The sequence below is a fragment of the Ovis aries genome, chromosome 12 (genome assembly GCF_016772045.2).
Source record: "Ovis aries strain OAR_USU_Benz2616 breed Rambouillet chromosome 12, ARS-UI_Ramb_v3.0, whole genome shotgun sequence".
In the NCBI taxonomy this organism is placed as follows: Eukaryota; Metazoa; Chordata; class Mammalia; order Artiodactyla; family Bovidae; genus Ovis; species Ovis aries.
In genome coordinates this window covers 30090501-30109518 of record NC_056065.1, presented here as the reverse complement: position 1 = coordinate 30109518, position 19018 = coordinate 30090501, and the positions used below count along the sequence as shown (strand labels likewise).

Sequence of the window (19018 nt, the reverse complement as noted above, 5' to 3'; positions counted from 1 at the left end):
TAACAGCCACATGCTATTCTACAATATGGCTGCAGCATAATTAACCAGTCCCTATTAATGGACATTAAAATTCTCTCTCCCTTTCCTTTCATCACCAAATTGCTATGCTAAGTATCCTTGTGCAACCAATGTTATTTTTATTTGTCAGAATCCCCTAAAATAGAGTCAAAGAAACCACAGTACTCAATTTTGCTAGGTACTACCAAATTGCCCTCCAAAGGAGGATACCAATTCACAGTCTACAAAGGTATAAAAGCTCTCTAGTCCCTATCTGTGCTTATAAGGAACATAATGGACACTTTTTTAGAGTCACTATGAGAATTAAGTGAAGCAGTACATAAGGTAAGGTGCTTAAAATCATGCCTGTCACTGCTTAGTGTGTGCTAAGTCACTTCAGTTATGTCCAACTCTTTGCAACCCTATGGACAGCAGCCCTCCATGGTCCTCTGTCCATGGGATTTCCCAGGCAAGAATACTGGAGTGGGATGCCATTTCCTTCTCCAGGGGATCTTCCCAACCAAGGAACTGAACCCACATCTCTTTATGTCTCCTGCACTGGTAGGTGGGTTCTTTACCACTAACACGCCCTGGGAAGCCCCAGCCATTCATTGCTCAGTAAATGGTAGTAAATATTACCTACTGAATAATAATTTTCAATCACCATATATTATGGTAACAAGTAAGTGGAAAATGGCTCTTACTTTCCTTTGAAAATCAAGGTTAATCACCATCCAAATCCTTTGACTCTTAAATAGCCAGAACTAGCCAGAGTGAGAAGTGAGTCATCTTAACAGACAGGCACTAGCTCTATACTTTAGTTCCTAATCCCAATATATCCTGGCAGATTATGCGAAAACCAAAGCAAAGTATTATCCGTGGTTCACAACAAACATTAAAGAAGAAACCCCAGACTTTCCAAATGTTACAAAACATGTACAGTGTTTTACAACAGAGGCTCTCAAAGGATGGTCCAGGGACTCAGAAGCCCTTTTAGCAGGCCCACAAGGTCAGAACTATTTTGATAGTAAGACATTTCTTGTCTGTTTTCTTCTCTTCCTCTCATAGTATACAGTGGAGTCTTCTAGAGGCTAAATGACATGTGATTTTACAATACACTAAATGCAGGAGCAGTGATGGGAATCTGCGGGTCTTCTACTAAGCCAGACGTTAAAGAGATATTCAAAAATGTAAAACAAGCAAGTTTTCTAAGTTTTCTTTTGTTTTGAAAATACAGTCCACTTCATTAAAATCCTTGTCAAAATGTAATTATTTATTATGGCTAAATCCTGCCATCCCTTGGTATCTGCTGTGGACTGGTTTCAAGACCCCGTCAATATTAAAAGCCACAGATACTCAAGTCCCTTATGTAAAATGGCATCTTATTTGCACAGAACCTATATACATCCTTTCATATATTTTAAATCATCTCTAGAATCTAATACAATGTAAATGTATGTTAGGCAAGAATACTGGAGAGGGTTGCCAATCCCTTCTCCAGAGGTTCCCGACCCAGAGATAGAACCCAGGTGTCCTGCATTGCAAGTGTATTCTTTACCATCTGAGCCACCAGGGAACCCCCGTAAATGTATGGAAATAGTTGTAAATAAAAGTTAAATGGTCTGTAAATAGTTGCCTTCACATTGAAAATTCAAGTTTTGCTTTTAGGAACTTTCTGGACTCTTTCCGTCCCCTGAAGATTTTTGGCCAACGGTACATAATTTCAAAAGTGATCAATTTAGTTTTTTAGGCAGTAAAATCAACAAATATAACCACATTATTTATGTGGCTATGGTTTCCTTTATACCTCTTCAGAGTCCTAAGTACATTATTTTAAAAACCCTTTTAGGAAATCTTTATAATTTTTAAGAGAGTAAAGGAGTCCTGAGACTGAAGTTTAAGAACCACGTCTATGAAATCAGCTGCTTCAAATGACAGCATAAACCAAGAGCAGTCAACCCACGGGTATTAACTAGCCCATTGCTTCACTTCTCTCTCCGTGAAGGTCAGAGGCAACCTTGAGAGGAACACCATGCCCTCACAGAAGATTTCATACGGTCTCAAGAGATGCACTCCAAGTAGAAAAGGCAAATCCAAGTGCAGGGAAAAACACGAGTGTTCCAATGAGAACAAATCAGTGATCCCTTCATGACAAAAGGGTCTAAAATAAAATCCAACCCAGCTGCCCAGCTGGCTGTCCCCAGACGTGTGCTGCCGTGTGGGGAACTCGGGATCCCTTACAAACTGTAACAGCAGAAGCTACGATGGCCACGGCGAGAGGAAGTCTGCACTGCTGAGGTCCAGGCACCAGCCTCCATCCCTGTCTCCACGGTCGCTCTGTTCTTGAGCCCTTGAACAAGCACCAGGCTCTCTGAAGAAGGAGAACTCACTGCTATCCACAAAGCAGGTCATGCTGTCTGATTAAGAACGTCCTCTGCTGTGGCATTCACATGGACCAAATGTTTTCAGGCTCAGGGCTCTGACATACAGCCCTTCCCCAAACCTCCTTGCAGAAGAAAAGGAAGAAGCAAAAGAAACAGGGATTATAACTCCCACTTAAAAAAAGAAAAATGGAAGTCATATCCAACGAGACCTTTCCCAACCCACCTCATTATCGATCCTTCTACTTTATTTATTCCAAGTCCTTGACCCACCAGTAAACCCATTAGCCCTTGTCCAGGAATCTGCAAATGCTGATTTCAAGGCATCTCTCAAGGTTTCATGACCTTTGAGAGGATTTCGCTAGTCTTTCCACCTTCCAAGCTCATGCCCTCAGGAAGAGTCTACAACACTGCAGCAGTTCACTTGCACTTGCTGCTGGTATATTTCAGAAAACTAGCCCTAAACCCAGAGAATGCCTTTTATACACTATTTGAACACTGCCTGGGTTCAATCCCTGGTCCAGAAATTGAGATCCTGCAAGCCTTGCAGTGCGGCACATCCCCTCCCATACCCCAAAAATAAAAACTAACATCACAAAGAAGCATGGTTGAGACAGCAACTTTCCAGCAATAACCAGTTCTCCAAGCAGTTGGGCCCCTTGTCAGGGTGCTGGTAACACATGCTGCAAAACCCAGAGTTACCAGGCAGCATCAGAGGCCACGGACTCCCGGAGTCTCAACTCCAACTACTTCTGCAGTGCAATTTTAACCGTGGATCTCCCCTGGCTCCCGCCCATTGTCAGAGCTGGGTTTCCTCCAGACTTTAAAAGAATGCTGAGAACTCCCCAATACTATTTCATGAAATACCTTTTTTTTTTTTAATTTAAATCATTACACTTTTTGTTAATAAGAAAAATAAGTGATAGCAGTAACAGAATTGTATGGTAAATCAAGAAGCACCCCACATACGAAGGGCTGGGTTTGTGTAGTTTATTTTGGAAAACGGACGATTTCATCTACCTTATGACTTAAGTTTAGCTCTGATAACTTAATTAATAATTGGTCATACGGTATTTATTACAAAACTTTTCTACTCCAACTACAAAATAACTTGGCAGTCTGGTTTTATCTGTAAGATGCCCCACATCTTCCCCAATTAATGCTGTAGGGTTTAAGAAAATGAAAGTTCTCTGTTTTGGACTGCATTCAAACTCTAGGTACACCTCCCAAAGGATTGAACAGAAGGAAAAGCCCAGCTTTCTAACTTGCTTGAATGAGAATTAAAGATCTATACCTTTCAATGCTGAAGTCTCCAGCATTTCATTACTTGAAAAGAATGAATTGTTTTCAACCACACATTTTACAGAAATGTCAAGGTGTTCTCACGAACTGTTGTTGTTGTTACTGTGATCATTACTTTAGGAAGCAACAAATAAAATACAATTAGGTAACTTTAAAATAGGAAATTAAATAAATTCCTCAATTATGAACCAAATAAGGACATAAGAGTATTAATGGTCAAACTATTGACTTAAGCTGTGCACTTAACCCCCTCACCTCCACCATCCCAATCCCAGGTTAATGGGTCTGGAAAAGAAGTCCTGGGGAAAAAGTCATCCTGCCTATCTCAAACAGAGCTTTTCTCCTTGACCTATAATAGCTCAATAACAATTGTTTCTTGAATACAATTCCTATGACTGTGCATACATATTATATCAACACATTTCCATAAACTGCTGTCGCATAGCCCTTTACATTGGTCCAATGCGTCCAGGCTTATAAAACATTTTCACATAAATTCTTGCCTCTAGATAGATGGTTAAGAATTAGAGATGCCTGCACAGTTATTAAAAGCAAAGCACACTATTGAACCTCAATAACCTATGCTCCTACTGTACAGTGCCTGCGTATGCTAAGTCGCTGCAGTCGTGTCCGACACTGTGCGACCCTATGGACTGTAGCCTGCCAGGTTCCTCTGTCCATGGAATTCCCCAGGCAAGAATACTGAAATGGGTAGCCATGCCCTCCTCCAGGGGATCTTCCCGACCCAGGGATCGAACCCAAGTCTCCTACATCTCTATTGGCAGGCGGGTTCTTTACCACTAGCGCCCCCTGGGAAGCATCTCAATTTCAGCCCTTCTCATACACTGTAATTAATCATCTCACTCACTCATCTGCTCCTTAAGGATTCTTAAGCATGTACCGTTCATCTTCTTATCTACACGCCCAACAGAATCTGGACCACAGGAAGTGCTCCGTAAACACCAAGAGTCTTCCGCCTCCTGCAAGCTCAGTACTTTCCTGGCTAGGCCTCCGCTATGATCCAGATTCACACCATCCCTGCGCCCACTCATCCCTACCTCCGCCAACTGTGGTTTCCGCAACTGCACCAAGGAAGCTTATACCCCAGGACGCAGACTTTTTTACTCCCCAGCAAAACTACCCACGACTAAACGCTTCCGCTTAAGTCTGCCCACCGGCTCTCCCCAACCCATCCTGCAGCGGGTCCAGCTCTGCCCTGCACAGCTACAGGCGATGAGCCTGGGGTCCCTTCAGCCACCCGCCGCGGCAGTTCAGGCGACGGCCAGGCGGAGCCCGTCTGCCGCGAGGTGCCCTCGGGGAGCCGCGCATCTAAGCGAAGTGCGGGGCTGGGCATCTGGGCAACACCGCGGAGATCTAGTGCAGCCACGGCCCGGGAGAGTCCGGGGAGAACTGCCCCTCTACGTCCCCGGCATACCGGACCCCGCACTGTTTGGACTCGGGCGAGAGCGATACGTACCCGAGAAGGCAGCGGTCGCAGACGACACCACGACTCCCCTTGCTCACTGTGTACGCCAAAGGATCTGAGCGGAAAAGCAGTTCTCCTGGCCGCAGCGGTGCCAACGCGCGCAGCCCGTTTCCCCTGTCGGTGGTGCTGAACTTTTCCACCTTAGACGGCTCCATCCTTGCCGAGATCGGACACCTCTGCGTCTGCCGGGACTAGCAGCTAGGGTCTCGTGGGCCACCGGGAGCCGCGCGCCTGCGCTCTGCACGCACGTACGCCCGAGGGGCGGGGCGGGCGCGTGCGGCCTCTGAGCATGCCCAGATGGGGTCCCTTCAAGGCTGGGCGCGCCGGCCGGGGACAGGGGGTGTGAGCTGTTGTTTGTGCTCTCTTGACCGTTGGTTCCTAAGGCGGCGCTGCAAGGAGAGGCGGTTTTTTTCCCCCGCTAACATTTTATTATAATCATTTTTCAAGGCAGACAGAAAGTTGAGAGCTCAGTGCAGTGAACACCTGTATACCCTCCACCTGGATCACACAGTTCTTAGCATTTTGCAGTTTCTGCTCATTTTCTCCCGCTATATATGTATGTTTATAATAGTGATTCAAACACTTCAAAGTAAGCTATGTTGAACCATTTGAAAATTGCAGACATCATAACGTTTCACAACTCTTTACATCATGACATGGCAGAAGTACTGTAACATGCATTTCTGCAGAATAACACTATTCTGTAAAACAACAATATCATCAAGAAGCACAAGCTGGAATCAAGATTGCCGGGAGAAATATCAACAACCTCACATATGCAGATGACACCACTCTTATGGCAGAAAGTGAAGGGGAAATAAAAAGCCTCTTGATGAAAGTGAAAGAGGAGAGTGTAAAAGTTGGCTTAAAACTCAACATTCAGAAAACGAAGATCATGTCATCCGGTCCCATCACTTCATGGGAAATAGATGGAGAAACAGTGGAAACAGTGTCAGACTTTATTTTGGGGGGGCCTCCAAAATCACTGCAGATGGTGAATGCAGCCATGAAATTAAAAGACGCTTACTCCTTGGAAGGAAAGTTATGACCAACCTAGATAGCATATTCAAAAGCAGGGACATTATTTTGCCAATAAAGGTCTGTCTAGTCAAGGCTATGGTTTTTCCTGTGGTCATGTATGGATGTGAGAGTTGGATTGTGAAGAAAGCTGAGTGTGGTATTGGAGTATTTGCACTGGTATTTGAACTGTGGTGTTGGAGAAGACTCTTGAGAGTCCCTTGGACTGCAAGGAGATCCAACCAGTCCATCCTAAAGGAGATCAGTCCTGGGTGTTCTTTGGAAGGAATGATGCTAAAGATGAAACTCCAGTACTTTGGCCACCTCATGCGAGGAGTTGACTCATTGGAGAAGACTCTGATGCTGGGAGGGATTAGGGGCAGGAAGAGAAGGGGATGACAGAGGGTGAGATGGCTGGATGGCATCACCGACTCAATGGATGTGAGTTTGAGTTAACTCTGGGGGTTGGTGATGGACAGAGAGGCCTGGCATGCTGCAATTCCTGGGGTCACAAAGAGTCGGACACAACTGAGCAACTGAACTGAACTGAACTGAAGAAAATTATTCTGATTGAGAGAGTAGCACTGCCATGTATAAAACAGATAACTAATGGGAAACTGTTATATTGCACACGGAGCTCAGTTCTCTCCTCTGTGATGACCTTGAAGTGTTGGATGGGGATTGGGGGTGGGAGGGAGGCTCAAAAGGGAAGGTATATATGTATATAAATATAGCTAATTCTTGCTATTTGTTGGATTCACGTTGTGTTGTTTCAGCAGAAACTAACACAACATTGTAAAGCAATTATATTTCAAATTTAAATAAAAAACTGAAGCCAAGAGGTTGTCTGTCCATTCTCCTTTGGAAGATAATAGGTAATGATCATCATAATAGGTAATGATACCTATTATATGACCTTGCCTGGTCTAGTCAACTTCTGAGCCTCAGTTTCTGCATCAAAAAATGGGGAAAATATATACTGCTTCCCACGCAGTGCTATTGTGGAGATTTAGTTAGAACAAGTAAAATAGCAGTGTTGGCACATAATATTTAATATGTATATCAGTTACAACTATGATCATTATTATTTATGCTTATTTTCAATCACTTTAAAATTATATAAAAATAAAGATACTCCAAATTTAAAAGATTTATTCTGGGAATTCCCTGGTGATCCAGTAGTTAAGACTCTGTACTTTCACTGCCAAGGGTATGGGTTCAATCCCTGGTCCAGGAACTAAGAACTCACAAGACATGCAACCAAAAACTAGTATTCTATAATAGCAAGCAGAAAGCATATTCACTTTAAGAATGGCTTTGGTAACTTTTTCTTCATAAAACAGGATTGCATTTTCTTTTTCATGACAGTGACTCTTTTAAGATTCTAAGCTAGGATTCTTGTTAAAATGTCCCACATTCTGTATTTGCCTGTTATTTTCTCCTAGTGGCATTTCCTTTGTTCTGCAGTTCCCTGCATGCCCCATAAAATTCAGGCTAGATCTAGATGTTAGAAAAATAGAGGTTTGACTTGATTCAAGTTTAAGTGTTTTTTAGTAAAAATTCACACTACAAATTATAGATTGTTCACTTCATACTGCATCAGATCGTATCAGAGCGTGCATGATATCAGGTTGTTTGCTACTAATAAAATTAAGTTTGATCAGCTGGTAAAAGTGGGGGCTGCTAAAACTCTTCCTTATAAATGTACATTTTACCTTTGCTATTAGTAAGTAAATTTTGAGGTGATATTCTCACACCCTAAGAATAGCTTGACTTTCACAACCTTGAGAGGCAAACTTCTGGCACTTCCTAAAGTAGTCTAGCAGTGGCTGTGCTGTAGTGGAAAGAGCTGTGGGTAAGGATTTCAAACCATGACTTTGAGTCCCAGTTCTGCTGTGTGAGCTCTGGTGACTTTTCCAAGCCTGTTTAATAAGGTTATAATGAAGATTATAATACCTTACAAAGTGATGAGGAGAAATCCTATGAAAGTATTTTAAAAAATCTTTAATTCACCTTACAAATATAGGGAGTCGTTATTCTGAGGTAAATCTTTTACATCTATACGTTTAGTTTAATGCCTGAGCATTCACCAACACTGCTGGTATAATCATCTCATACCAGTACTTAGCATTAAGCATGATACATAGAAGCAACTCACAAACCTTTTACTGAACTAAATAACGTGTCATAAGGAGTTCCAGAGAACCGGGGGCTAATTGTACCATAGAATATTCCCTGTCACTAAAGCATGTGGAGTTCTCGAGAGAAACAAGATGCTGGGTTCCATACTCAGAGATGAGATGCCTTAGTCCTTCCTTTCTGGGATGTGGTTCCAGCTACCCGGACATGACCCCTTTTCCTCTAATGTATGACTTGTTCCCCTTCCCTCTGATGCAGAAAGTCAGCTGCCCCACATCTTAGAGGAATATCCTGTTCCTGCAGTCTCACTTTTTCCTAGTATGTGCATATATAAGTTTCTCATTTCCCACTGGTTGGGACTTGGCTGGTGGTGAGCCATCACCTCCCATGAAGAAAAAGGCAATATCCCAGACAATGATGCAATAAGAAAGGAAGAGCCCTACACTTCCAACTGTTCACCTAACTGGACATTTCCATGGAAGAGACAACTTGGTTAAATGACTCTTATTTTGGTCTGTGTTAAGAGAGAAAACCAATGTCACTACATCACAGCCTCTTTAGTATCTAAAGTGCAATACCTGGGCTCTGCCCATCTGGCCTTCCCATGCAGAGTTATGGAGGCACTTTTTGCTAACACATATTTCTATTTTTCTTTGTCCCCTGCTCACGTTCATTGTTCAGGAACAACAGGAGCCAGGGCAGGCAAGAAATGCCTGGAACAAGTATCAGATACTTTCACAAGAGCCAAGGGAAGTTAGGAACTCTCATCAAGCTGCCTATACCACAAGAGGTCATCTATGCTTCCAGAAAAGCTCAGTGTCCAAGAGGCTATGCACAAGAGATCTCTGTTTTGGCCCATACATGGCAACATGGAGTCAAAACTTTTATCTCAGAAGCAGATGCTGGGCATCAGAAAGATAGCTACAAAGCAAAATACATGGGCACAGTTTCAGGGGTGCAAACTTCCATCTTCCTGCAATCTTAAATAATGCATTGCTCATAATTAGCATGTGGAGATTTGACAGATGAATGAATGGCAGGGCTCAGTCCCTATTCTTGTTGTTGTTTCATGAAACTGGGTGTGATGCTGTGTGCCTGTGAGCAGTACACTGGCAAGAGAAGGCATGGGCTCCTCAATTGAAGGTTTAAGGCTCAGAAAGAATGTAGGATTTAAGTTTGGGGGATTCTTTGTTGTTTGGGGGTATTTTTGGCTGCACTGGGTCTTTATTGCAGCACAAGGGGCTCTTTGTTGGGGCCACTTGGGCTTTTACAGTTGTGGCACAAAGGTTTATTTGCTCTGTGGCATGCGGGATCTTAGTTCCCCAGCCAAGGACTGAACCCACATCCCCTGCATTGCCACATGGATTCTTAATCACTGGACTACCAGGGAAGTCCAAGAATTTCAGTTATTGAGATGCTATGTGAAACCAAGATAACTCAGTGTTGAGCCACAGAATGTAAAGTTGGAATGAGTTAAATAATTCCTGATTTGAGTTTAGAGTACCGAGCCTAATGTTGAGGATCTTTGGGACCCAACTGTGAACAACAAGAGGGTTACGAGAATTGGAAAGTAGCCTACCCCCTGCAAAGCATCTTTCTCACCAAATAGGTCACCCACTGTCCCATGCTTGACCAGTGGACACAGACTAAGGAAACTTCATACTCACAGTCCTTCACTTAAAAAGCCCCTTTCCAAGGCTCTTAGTTTTCCTCAGTGAACAAAGGAAGGAAGCAGGAGTCTCAGGCACATAGGAGCCATGGAGTACTGGGGCTCATCCTCTATTTCCTGGTGGCAGTCTTGAGACTGTCAGCAGTCCCTCCACATCCACATCTTCGATCCCAAGGAGAAAAGGCTAAATGAGTCACTGCTTGGGATCACTATGATCCAGACTTCACTCACCAGTCCAAGACCAACCTGGCAGAGACAGGGTTCAGGGAATGGGGAGGACCAGGTACTTCATGGAACTGGACCTGGGGCAGTGTGGAGGGAGATCAAAGGGCTGGAGCCCCAAGGGGCTTGCCTTCAGGTGAGAAGCACAGCCGGTACAAAATAATGCAGAGGAAGTTAGAGACATGGAATCACCAATTAGTTAAGAGAATGAAAGAAAAAAATTCAAACTACTGCTAATGAAAAAAAAAAAAAAACATTTTAGGCAACCATGTTAGAGGGAAGACTGAATTATCTTTTCACCCTCACTATAGAAATTGATAATGTTATATTATGATATTATAATATAAACTTGTTCTCTGGGCTCAGAATTAGTTTGGGGTAACATGGCTAATGCCCAGTTGTGGATGTTTCTGGTGATGGAAGTAAAGTTCGATGCTATAAGGAACAATATTGCATAGGAACCTGGAATGTTAGGTCCATGAATCAAACAGGAGGTCAAACAGGAGATGGCAAGAGTGAACACCAACATTTCAAGAAGCAGAAAACTAAAATGGACTGGAATGGGCAAATTTAATTCAGATGACCATTATATCTACTACAGTGGGCAAGAATCCCTTAGAAGAAATGGAGTAGAGCCTCATAGTAAACAAAAGAGTCCAAAATGCAGTACTTGGGTGCAATCTCAAAAATGACAGAATGATCTCTGTTCATTTCCAAGGCAAACCACAGAGTATCACAGTAATCCAAGTCTATGCACCAACCACTAATGCCAAAGAAGCTGAAGTTGAGTGGTTCTATGAGGACCTATAATACCTTCTAGAACACCAAAAAAAGATATCCTTTTCATCATAGCGGACTGGAATGCAAAAGTAGCAAGTCAACAGATACCTGGAGTAACAGGCAAGTTTGGCCTTGGAGTACAAAATGAAATAGAGCAAAGGCTAATAGAGTTTTTCTCAAGAGAACACACTGGTCATAGCAAACACCCTCTTCCAACAAAACAAGAGACAACTCTACACATGAACATCACCAGATGGTCAATTCTGAAGTCAGATTGATTATATTCTTTGCAGCCAAAGATGGAGAAACTCTATACAGTCAGCAAAAACAATACCAGGAGCTGACTGTGGCTTAGACCATGAACTCCTAATTGCCAAATTCAGACTTAAATTGAAGAAAGTAGGAAAACCACTAGGTAACTCAGTTATGACCTAAATCAAATGCCTTATGATTGTACAGTGCAAGTGACAAATAGATTCAAGGGATTAGATCCGAGATTGCCTGAAGAACTATGGACAGAGGTTCATGACATTGTACAGGAGGCAGTGATCAAGACCATCCCCAAGAAAAAGAAATGCAAAAAGGCAAAATGGTTGTCTGAGGAGGCCTTAAATAGCTGAGAAAAGAAGAGAAGCGAAAGACAAAGGAGAAACGGTATGGACCTAATGGAAGCAGAAGATATTAAGAAGAGGTGGCAAGAATACAGAGAAGAACTATACAAAAAAGATCTTAATGACCCAGATAACCACAATGGTGTAATCACTAACCTAGAGCCAGACACCCTGGGAGGCAAAGTCAAGTGGGCCTTAGGAAGCATCAGTACAAACAAAGCTAGTGAAGGGGATGGAATTCCAGGTGAGCTATTTCAAGTTCTAAAAGGTGCTGTTAAAGTGCTACACTCAATATGCCAGCAAATTTGGAAAACTCAGCAGTGGCCACAGGACTGGAAATGGTCAGTTTTCATTCCAATCCCAAAGAAAGGCAATGCAAAGAATGTTCCAACTACCACACAATTGCACTCATCTCACATGCTAGCAAAGTAATGTTCAAAATTTTCCAAGCAAGGCTACAATGGTACGTGGACTGAGAACTTCCAGAGGTTCAAGCTGGATTTAGAAAAGGGAGAGGAAGCAAAGATCAAATTGCCAATATCCTTTGGATCATCAAAAAAGCAAGAGAGTTCCAGAAAAACATCTACTTCTGCTTTATTGACTACACCAAAGCCTTTGACTGTGTGGATCACAACAAACTGTGGAAAATTCTTCAAGAGAAGGGAATGCCAGACTACCTTACTCACCTACTCAGAAATCTGTATGCAGGTCAAGAAGCAACAGTTAGAACTGGACATGGAACAAAAGACTGGTTCCAAATTGGGAAAGGAGTATGTCAAAGCTGTATATTGTCACCCTGATTATTTAACTTATATGCAGAGTACATCATGCGAAATGCTGGGCTGGATGAAGCACAAGCTGGAATAATGCTGGGAGAAATATTCATAACCTCAGATACACAGATGACACCACCCTTATGGCAGAAAGCGAAGAACTAAAGGGCCTCTTAATGAAAACGCAAGAGGAGAGTGAAAAAGCTGGCTTAAAACTCAACATTCAAAAACAAAGATCATGGCATCTGGTCCCATCACTTCATGGCAAATAGATGGGGCAACAGTGGAAACAATAACAGATTTTATTTGGGGGGGCTCCAAAATCACTGCAGATAGTCACTACAGCCATAAATTAAAAGACGCTTGCTCCTTGGAAGAAAGTGAACTGAGTGAAGTCGCTCAGTTGTGTCCAACTCTTTGCAACCCCATGGACACCAGGCTCCTCTGTCTATGGGATTTTCTAGGCAAGAGTACTGGAGTGGGTTGCTATTTCCTTCTCCAGGGAATCTTTCCCACCCAGGGATCGAACCCAGGTCTTCAGCATTGTAGACAGACGCTTTACCATCTGAGCCACCAGGGAAGTCCCACCTTGGAAGAAAAGCTATGACAAACCTAGACAGCATATTAAAAAGCAGAAACATTACTTTGCCAACAAAGGTCCGTCTAGTCAAAGCTGTGGTTTTTCCAGTAGTCATGTATGGATGTGAGAGTTGGACTATAAAGAAAGCTGAGCACCGAAGAAGTGATGCTTTTGAACTGTGGTGTTGAAGAAGACTCTTGAGAATCTCTTGAACTGCAAGGAGATCAAACTAGTCAATCCTAAAGGAAATCAGTCTGACAGACAATGAGATGGTTGAATGGCATCATGGACTCAATGCACATGAGTTTGAGCAAGCTCTTGGAGCTGGGGATAGACAGGGAGGCCTGGCATGCTGCAGCCCATGGGGTCGCAAAGTCGGACACAACTGAGTGACTGAACTGAACTTTTGCTGGATTTTTTGGTGTTTGTGGTATTTATCAGCTTTTAAAAATTTATATTTGTTATACTTTTTCTTATTCCAAATATGCCCTCTTGTACTTATATTTGTATTCATTGTTTTGTATCCTTTTTCTTAAAAAAGATCCCTCTACTCAAAAGAACTGAGAGCAGGGACTCCAAGAGAATTCATAGCTTCACTCTTGATAATAGTCAAAAGGTATTATAGAAATAACATAAGCGTCCATGTCCAGATGAATGGATAAACAAAATGTAGTCTATACATACAATGGAATATTACTCAACCTTTAAAAGTAATGAAATTTGAACATGTTACAGTGTGAATGAAACTTGAAAACATTATGTTAAGTGAAACAAGCCAGACACAAAATAACAAACACTATGAGTTCACTGATGTGAGGTCCATGAAGTAGGGGCCAGGGGAGGGGAGAAATGGAAAATTCATTTAATGGATATACAGTTTCTATTTGGGATGGTGAAAAAGTTTGGAAAAATATAATGGTGATAGTATCACAACAATGTGAATACACTTAGTGTCACAGAATTGAAGGTTAAAATGGTTAAAATGGCACATGTGTGTGTATGTGTGTATTTTTTCTTACTACTATATCTATTCCATAGTTTTAAAAAGACGGCTCCCTAAAGTTGTTTAAACTTTAGGCCCACGAACTCGGATCTGTTCCTACCAATGGAATATACAATTCCATAATAATACAAATATCACGTCCTAAAATGAAAATCATGTAGTTGGTAACAGAAAGATTAGGGGTTTTTCCCCCCTCTCCTCTTAATAAAAAAGATTTATCAAAGTATTAGGAAATAGGAAGTTCTGCTCTTCAGAATTCCTAAATGATAAATCACAAGCATCAGATTCCATCCAGATTTCCTATTCAAAGACCACTCAGAAACTGTAAAGGTGGTTGATCATACTATAAAGTTCCCTAGGAGGGACCACATTATGGTTTAGATGTATTAGAAAAACAAAAGCTCAGAATCCCTAAGCTCTCAATCTTGTCCTGCTCTCAAGAAATTCTTGTGGGAGTTTCTCTTGTATGAAAACAGTAAAAGAAAAGGTTTATTTTAAAGAGAACTGAAGGATGTTATGAGAGGCTCATGATATATAGTAAAGGTTTCTATACCATAAATTATAAGGAAATCCTGGGTGAGATATTTCACCTGACCTTCTTTCTCAGAGTTTTGGAGAAGATTTGATGTTTCCAATAAAGAGCCTTAAAAATATGCTTTAAGCGACCCCATAGACGGAAGCCCACCAGATTCCCCCGTCCGTGGGATTCTCCAGGCAAGAACACTGGAGTGGGTTGCCATTTCCTTCTCCAATGCATGAAAGTGACAAGTGAAAGGGAAGTCGCTCAGTTGTGTCCAACTGTTTGCAACCCCATGGACTGCAGCCTACTAGGCTCCTCTATCCATGGGATTTTCCAGGCAAGAGTACTGGAGTGGGGTGCCATTGCCTTCTCCAAGAGGTAAGTTAAGTAGTAGCTATAAATCCTTAATACAGAATTACCCAGCAATTTTCATAATAAACTGAAGGAACATTTAACCAAGAATTGCTGAATTATTTTAAAAGTCTATAATTAATACATATCTCCTCAGGTAACTAGAATTCCTCATTCAAGCCTATATAATGGTGCAAATAATATATTCACAGGTCATGGAATTAAAAATCCCTTCCTCTTTCACTAATCCAAAGGCCCATACTTGTGGATTGGAAGTCACCAACCACAGTCATCACTTTCAGTCAGTTCAGTTGCTCAGTCGTGTCCAACTCTTTGCAACCCCGTGGACTGCAGCATGCCAGGCTTCCCTGTCCATCACCAACTCCCGAAGTTTGCTCAGACTCATGTCCAAATCCGTGATGCCATCCAACCATCTCATCCTCTGTCATCCCCTTCTCCTCCTGCCCTCAATCTTTCAGCATCAGGGTGTTTTCCAATGAGTCAGTTCACATCAGGTGGCCAAAGTATTGGAGATTCAGCTTCAGCATCAGGGCTTCCAATGAATATTTAGGACTGATTTCCTTTAGGATTGATTGATCTCCTTGCAGTCCAAGGGATTCTCAAGAGTCTTCTGCAACATCACAGTTCAAAAGCATCAATTCTTCAGTGCTAGAAGCATGCTAATTTGTAATAGTTAAACTCAGAAGAGTCTCTGTATTAATATAGGAATGGGATGTTATTGATGTGTGCCATTAAGAGAGTATTTATATTAGAACTCTGGATTAAAAGTAATAGAATTCCATTCCCAACTAGTTTAAACAAAATAGGAAATGGATTGGTGCTGAGAGCCAGCGCGGGAGATCCCACCCATGACAAGGTCATGCGGAGGAGACCTGACAAGGAAGGCGGATCAGGACTCAAGGGACTCCCTGGACCTGCTCGAGCATCTACCCCAAATCAAAATCTGTCTGTCTACTGTATACTATATTATGCCTTTCACCAACTCGTTTGACATTAACAGGGGGCTATCCCCGACCACCTTTCTCTGGAGAAAATCAACTTAGGGCTCTAGTTGATAAGTCTCCTGGGCATGAAAGGAGCATTTCAATTCAAACCCCCTGTTAGCATTCTAGCTTGCTTGGCAGGTTTATCCAGACTCTTGCAACTATGCATATGCTTGTTCACAACATCCCAACCATGACACAAGAAGCCTAAGCATTCTAAAATTATAGAGCCCTTTGAGGGGTGAAAAAGTTTTATTAAAGTAATACTGGTGAAGGGTTTCATTGTTGAGCCAATGCTTGCTGCCAAGTTCCCATATCCCTTATCCATTCTGTGCCCGGGAGTGCATTGGTTAATATAGTTGGAATGTAAGAAAAACAAGTAGTAGCCTTGGTATTAACCACATCAGACCTTTGAGCTAATAAGTTCTTTTTTGTTGTTGTTGTAACCCACTGCACCTTTGCTCCATGAGAATGTAACTTTGTTTAGTACTTTCTGAGGCTGACACAGATTAGAGGTATAAAGAAAAAACACTTCAAGGGAAAACAAGTTTTCTGGTTGATCAACCTTTATCAAAAAAGAGTCATAAAATATCAACAGGCCTCCAAGGCCAGAAGATAATGTACACAACATAGGACGCTTGTTTATGGGAAAGGTATGCAGAAAAAAATCCTGGTTTCGCTAAGGGCAAAACTGCTGGAGTGTTTGAGCTGACTCTGCATGAGCTTGCATCTTTCATTTTCCTCTATGTACAAGTCAGGGTATAAAAGCCCCTTTTGAGAACAAAGTTACGGGCCTCGCTCACTGAAGCTTGGTCTCCCCGTGTCATTCATTCCTTCGCCAATGCCTTTCATGCTGAGGATATCCCAGGACTCTGCGGGGGCTGGACCCCGGCAGATTGGCTTCAGACATTTCCTTGGCTTTGAACATGTCTGTGGCTTCAGGTGGGCTTACCTGGTGGCTCAGTCAGTAAAGAATTGACCTACAATACAGGAGACCACCTGCAATGCAGAATATTGGGGTTCAATTTCTGGGTCGGAAAGATCCCCTGAAGAAGGAAATGGCAACTCACTCCAGTAATCTTGCCTAGGAAATCCCAAGAGGAGCCTGGCAGGGTACAGTCCACAGAGCTGCAAGAGTTGGACATGACTTGGCAGCTAAACCACTACCATCATGACTTTGGGTATAGCTGGGGCCAGGGGTTTGAATATCAGAATGATGTCTCCCTATTTCCATAGTTTCTCATGTTGACTTCATTTTTTAGAAGATTCTCCTTATGTGGTGGGTAAAAAAGAAATTTTTCTCCCTATAGGAAATAAACACACTGTCAGATAATTATCGAATATTCAGTTCAGTTCAGTTCAGTCACTCAGTTGTGTCCAACTCTTTGCGACCCCAAGAACCACAGCAAGCCAGGCCTCCCTGTCCATCACCAACTCCCGGAGTTTACCCAAATTCATGTCCACTGGGAGAAGGCAATGGCAACCCACTCCAGTACTCTCGCCTGGAAAATCCCATGGATGGAGGAGCCTGGTAGGATGTAGTCCATGGGGTCGCTGAGAGTCGGACATGACTGAGCGACTTTACTTTCAATTTTCACTTTTCACTTTCATGCATTGGAGAAGGAAGTGGCAACCCACTCCAGTGCTCTTGCCTGGAGAATCCCAGGGACAGGGGAGCCTGGTGGGCTGCCGTCTGTGGGGTCGCACAGAGTCGGACACGACTGAAGCGACTTAGGAGCAGCAGTAGCAGCAGCAGCATGTCCATTGAGTCAGTGATGCCATCCAGTCGTCTCATCCTCTGTCATCCCCTTCTTCTCCTGCCCTCAATCTTTCCCAGCATCAGGGTCTTTTCAATGAGTCAGCTCTTCACATCAGGTGGCCAGAGTACTGGAGTTTCAGCTTCAACATCAGTCCTTCCAAAGAACACCCAGAACTGATCTCCTTTATGATGGACTGGTTGGATCTCCTTGCATATAGTTAAATCCTTCTATCATGTGCACGCAAACCAAGACCCAGATAAGTAACTTGCTAAATGCTCTTCTACACTTCAGTAATGAGAGAACAAATGGTAATATTCCACAATAACAAAGAACTTTTTTTTTAAACCCTGCTAATATACAGCAAGACTATTTTATTCCCGATCACCTTCTGCATTTACGCTGACTGCGTCCTTATATACTCTACAGAGAAAAATATCTATTTTCTTAATGGAAATTTATCAATATTCTAAAACAAACACACAAGATTCATAAATACCACTGAAAAAGGATCTCCTGTTGTAAGCTCTTAGCTCTCCTAGAAAACTTTAGCCACCATGATCTTCAGTTCAGTTCAGTTGCTCAGTCGTGTGCGACTCTTTGCGACCCCATGAATTGCAGCATGCCAGGCCTCCCTGTCCATCACCAACTCCCAGAGTTCACTCAAACTCATGTCCATCAAGTTGGCGATGCTATCCAGCCATCTCATCCTCTGTCGTCCCCTTCTCCTCCTGCCCCCAATCCCTTCCAGCATCAGTCTTTTCCAATGAGTCAACTCTTCGCATGAGGTGGCCAAAGTACTGGAGTTTCATCTTTAGCATCATTCTTTCCAATGAACACCCAGGACTGATCTCCTTTAGAATGGACTGGTTGGATCTCCTTGCAGTCCAAGGGACTCTCAAGAGTCTTCTCCAACACCACAGTTCAAAAGCACCAATTCTTCAGTGCTCAGCTTTCTTCACAGTCCAACTCTCACATCCATACATGATCACAGGAAAAACCATAGCCTTGTCTAGATGGACCTTTGTTGGCAAAGTAATGTCTCTGCTTTTGAATATGCTATCTAGGTTGGTCATAACTTTCCTTCCAAGGAGTAAGCGTCTTTTAATTTCATAGCTGCATTCACCATCTGCAGTGATTTTGGAGCCCCCAAAAATAAAGTCTGACACTGTTTCCACTGTTTCCCCATCTATTTCCCATGAAGTGATGGGACCAGATGCCATGATCTTCGTTTTCTGAATGTTGAGCTTTAAGCCAACTTTTTCACTCTCCTCTTTCACTTTCATCAAGAGGCTTTTTAGTTCCTCTTCACTTTCTGCCATAAAGGTGGTGTCATCTACATATCTGAGGTTATTGATATTTCTCCCGGCAATCTTGATTCCAGCTTGTGCATCTTCCAACCCAGTGTTTCTCATGATGTACTCTG

The 19018-nt window shown here is 42.6% G+C and overlaps 1 protein-coding gene across 1 annotated transcript in view; it reads right to left on the bottom strand.

Moving 5' to 3' along the window:
- The window catches only part of SMYD3 (SET and MYND domain containing 3), a 770036-nt gene extending 764630 nt beyond the window's left edge, over positions 1–5406 (bottom strand). Inside the window, exon 1 of the mRNA XM_027976324.3 lies at positions 5158–5406. Within this exon, the coding sequence (XP_027832125.2) occupies positions 5158–5321 (164 nt within the window). The 5' untranslated portion in view covers positions 5322–5406. The remainder of the gene's footprint in view (positions 1–5157) is intronic.
- Positions 5407–19018: the final 13612 nt, after the last annotated feature.